The 4,310-nt window shown below is 37.8% G+C and overlaps 1 protein-coding gene across 1 annotated transcript in view; it reads right to left on the bottom strand.

Moving 5' to 3' along the window:
* Window positions 1–1,044: 1,044 nt before the first annotated feature.
* The window catches only part of LOC132190584 (protein At-4/1), an 8,167-nt gene continuing 4,901 nt past the window's right edge, over window positions 1,045–4,310 (bottom strand). Inside the window, exon 8 of the mRNA XM_059605619.1 lies at window positions 1,045–1,318. Within this exon, the coding sequence (XP_059461602.1) occupies window positions 1,155–1,318 (164 nt within the window). The 3' untranslated portion in view covers window positions 1,045–1,154. The remainder of the gene's footprint in view (window positions 1,319–4,310) is intronic.

Below are 4,310 nucleotides of genomic sequence, written 5' to 3'. Positions count from 1 at the left end.
TAGAGATAATGAAATACAAAAATAAGTTAAGTACATATTTTGAGGTTGTGCAAAACTAAGGATGTTCAAAAATGGTATGATAGTAAGTAGGAACTTAAAAGTGAAAGGAAATTAAGGAGGAGGGAGATAATTGTATAGGGAAATGAGAACTCTAGCCGCCCCAAAGAAAACAAATATTTCCTAGAAATAGAAAAAATAAAACTTAAAGTAGGCATTTAAAGGGGGAAACAGTGGACTTTGGGCCCAAAATCGATTCTCACCAACTGTAACTAGGTAGGCACGACATGTGCGCCGAAGAGATCCTTCCAAATTAGGTTCATATCCGCGTTTTTGATGCTTGTAACACATGTTATGCCAATTTACTATCATATGCATAGTATTGCCCCAATAAGATATTTGATCATAGTATGACTCATAGGTGTTAGATAAAAAACAAATTTTTTTTTTTAAAAAAAAAAAAAAAGAGGTGGGGGGCTAAAAATCTATGTTAAACTTGAAACTTTTGCATGTTGTTTGATCAAGAATGGTTTCGTTCGAACCAAGATGGATTTCGTTCAAACGTGACTAGATTGCCACGTGTTAGAAAAATCATGCCAATAAAAGTTTTCCTTGCTGACTAAGAAAAATCTCGTTCAAATGTGACATGTCTCTTTCGAACAAGTATGTATTTTTCACACCTTACGCGTCAAAGTGTTCTTTCTTATTGACTGATTAGTCTTGTTCAAACGTTATGTGTCCCGTTCGAACGAGCATAAATTTGCCACATGTCATGCGCAGATGTAGCTGAATATTTATAGAAAAAGGTACAAAAGAAACAAGGAATCTTAGGATTTCTTACCTCAAGCCTTTTAATTCTAATAGAATAGTTACCCAAAAAGTATCTAAATTGCATGATTGCCCATCATAAAACAAACAAGCACCAAACTATAGTTTCCTTTCGGAAATTTTTTTGAAATGATTATAGTTTGTTGCCAAAAATATCAGGCATTTTACAAGAATGAGATTCTTTGTTTCATTAATTCATGATGTTGAAGAAATAGGAGAAGATCTACATTATCTGATTGAAAAGCTAGGCTAGATTGTAAAATTTCATATATACTTGCTTGATTAAGCTTCTTCACAGGCTGGTCTAATCTGAATCGTGCCAAACAACTTCAGATATCATCTCTCTGGCCCTGATCTTCTGTGCAAGGGGGCTTCCTCTTAAGAATCTCGTTCTCCTTTCTTAGTTTCATGATCTTCATTTTCAGTGTTTCAACAAACCGACTTGAAACCATATCCCTTTGCTGTTCAACCTGTTTTGTTCTGCTAATCAGCACTGCAATGTACCAGACATATTATTTGCATTATGTACGAGGAGATGAAGGTGTTATTGTAGCATCAATAACTACAGCTGCTTATTGGTTTTGTGCATGTACCTAGGACTCCTGAAACCTCAAGTCAAATCAGATTTAAACCAAGTCTTAACGTGTAATAAGAAATATAAAGCATATAATCAAAGGGGGCATAAGGGTCTCCGGGTTAGGATTTCAAAGTGCTAAGCAAAAGACTCTATAATACAAAGTCTACTGCACTATTAGTTGACATTTTTTGTCAAACCCGGTCTTTGTTAGAGTAACAATTAAATGATTAAATTCACTATTTCCTATCGGTTTAAGTTTTTAGTACAAGTGAAAATTTAACATGATATCAAAGTAAAGATTTTGATTTCGAACCTTGTCTTCGTCATTCACTTTCCATTTCAATTAAATATTCGACGTGTAGTGTCTCTCTTATTAATAGAGAGTTTGAGCCCACACGTGAGGGAGCGCAAAAATATAATAGTTAAATGAATTTATTAGGCTTGACAATGGTTCTTTTCTGTTCAATCGTAATGATGTTGGTTCCCATTTGGTATCATATTTTCATAATCTTTTTAGCTCTTCAAGCCCTGTCTTGGATACTAATCTAGATACTCTTTTTGAGCCTAGTATTTCTAGTACTGAGAATGATTTGTTGTGTTAGGTTCCGGATGCTTCCGAGATTTATCAGGCTGTTAAGGATCTAGGGAGGGAGAAGACTCCTGGGCTGGATGGTATGACTGGCCTTTTTTACCAGACATAAGGGAATATTGTCAACAACAATGTGATTAGATTCATCCAATCTTTCTTTCGTAATAGCCATTTTCCCCGCTCTTTCAACCATACAAACCTTGATCTTACTCCTAAAGTGGACAACCCTTCCAAAGTTTCCCAATTTCTTCCAATCAGTCTCACCAACTTCTTATTAGGGGTGGGTATCGGTCAAAACGGTCCGGTTTTGGCTCTTATCGGTTATTAACAGATAATTTTCGGTTAAACGGTTTCTTAACCGATGCCAAACTGATAAAAATTTTAACCGAAATTATCGGTTGTAATGGTACACGGTAAAACCGGTTAACCGGTTATAAATCTCACATTCTTCAATGTTCTCTACTTCTCTAACCCCCAAGCACCAAAAGGCAAAAACTCTTACCTGAATTGAATCTTTGATGCTAAAAGAGAGGTTTGTAAGAGCAGATGGGGGCGGATGTTGTGAGAACTGGAAAGAGAGAAAAAAAAAAATGAGGAAGAAAGAGTCTGCTGCGTGGGAGGAGAAGAAAAAAAAAAGAAAGAAAAGAAATATGTGGCATGGGAATTGGGAAAAGAAATGGTGAGAAGGAAAAGAAAGAAAAACAGAGGAAGAAAGAGTCTGCTGCGTGGGAGGAGGAAAAAAAAAAAAAAAAGAACCATAGGGGCTCGAACCCACGACCACAAGGATCTGAGCCTTGTGCTCTGGTGCCATACCAACTAAACTAGACTGGGTTGTTACCAACCTTCCCCCATACCAGTTCTTATCGGTTAAAACGGTTAACCGATAACAAATGGTTAACCAGACCGGACCGGACCGATAAGAATTTCGGTACAAAATTTTTAACCGATAAGAATATCGGTTAAATGGTTTCGGTTAATATTGGTTCGATCGAAGCCGGTAGACGGCCGGTTAAACGATAACGGTTAATTTGCCCACCCCTACTTCATATATAAGATTATCTCTAAGATCCTTGCTAATAGATTGAAACCTTTTCTTCATAATATCGTTTCCCCCAACCAGTCAGCTCTTCTCCAAGAGATCTATCCATGATAACTCTATATTGGTTCATGAACTCTTTCATTCCATGAAGAAGAAAAGGGCCAATGGTGGATTGATGGCCATTAAGATTGACATGGAAAAGGCTTTTGACAGGATGGAATGGAGTTTCCTTTCTCGGATTTTCCATCTTTTGGGTTTCAGTTCTAAGTGGATTCATTTGATAAATCAGTGTTTGTCCATTGTTTCCTTCTTGGTCCTGCTGGATGGCTCCCCTTTTGGCATATTTAATTCCTCCAGAGGTCTTCGACAAGGTGACCCCCTCTCACCGTTCCATTTCATCCTTGGAATGGAAGCTTTTTATAGGCTTATTATTATGAAGTCTGAGTAGGCTTACTCGATCCATGGCATCAAGATTGCTAGGCAAGCTTCTCAGATTTCTCACCTAATGTTTGCAAATGATTTGATGGTGTTTGGTAAGGAAAACTCTTTGGAAGCCTCTAATATACTTGGTTGCATTTAGGGCTGGCAAAACTGGTAAACGGGTAAACAAGATTACGACCCGTTTGGACCCACGACGCGATTACCCTATACACAAACACGACCTGTTTAGCTAAACGGGTTAGGGTCTGACACGATTATAACACAAAAAATATCTGGGTAACCCGACACGACCCGCTTAACCCGTTTAAAATAACCGGGTCATATCGGGTAGACACGATCCGACACAACCCAGCACGACCCATGTTCTAAGTAGGTAACACAACCCGACCCATTTAAAAAACCCTTAATGAAAAATTCTTACAAATTCCATTTTCATTGTAAATAGATGTTATCATAGTTTTTATTGGTCATTTCGTTTCTATTTATGTGGGGAAAAACCAAAGAAACAGACCAAATTTATGAAAATATTATGTGTTTTGAGGAGTATTTTGTGTTTATACTTGTTTGGAAGTCTTTTACTTGAGAACAAAAAGCAAAAAAGACAAAACAGGTCTGGGAATTGTTTTTATTGGTCATTTGGTTTCATAGTGAGCAGCAAAATCTGTGTTTTAATTTGACTTGAGAGAGTCAAAGACATACCGCCATACCAGAGAAGCAGAGATAGAGGGTGCACAGAGAGAGAGAGAGGCGCAGCTAATGGCGAGGAGGCCAAGCGTGACTGCTAGAGGGAGAAAGAGGCATAGACTCCGTCCACTAGAGGGAGAAGAGGCACAGCGCAG

Source organism: Corylus avellana, chromosome ca8 (assembly GCF_901000735.1).
Source record: "Corylus avellana chromosome ca8, CavTom2PMs-1.0".
NCBI lineage: Eukaryota > Viridiplantae > Streptophyta > Magnoliopsida > Fagales > Betulaceae > Corylus > Corylus avellana.
This window is presented reverse-complemented; position numbering and strand designations above follow the sequence as displayed.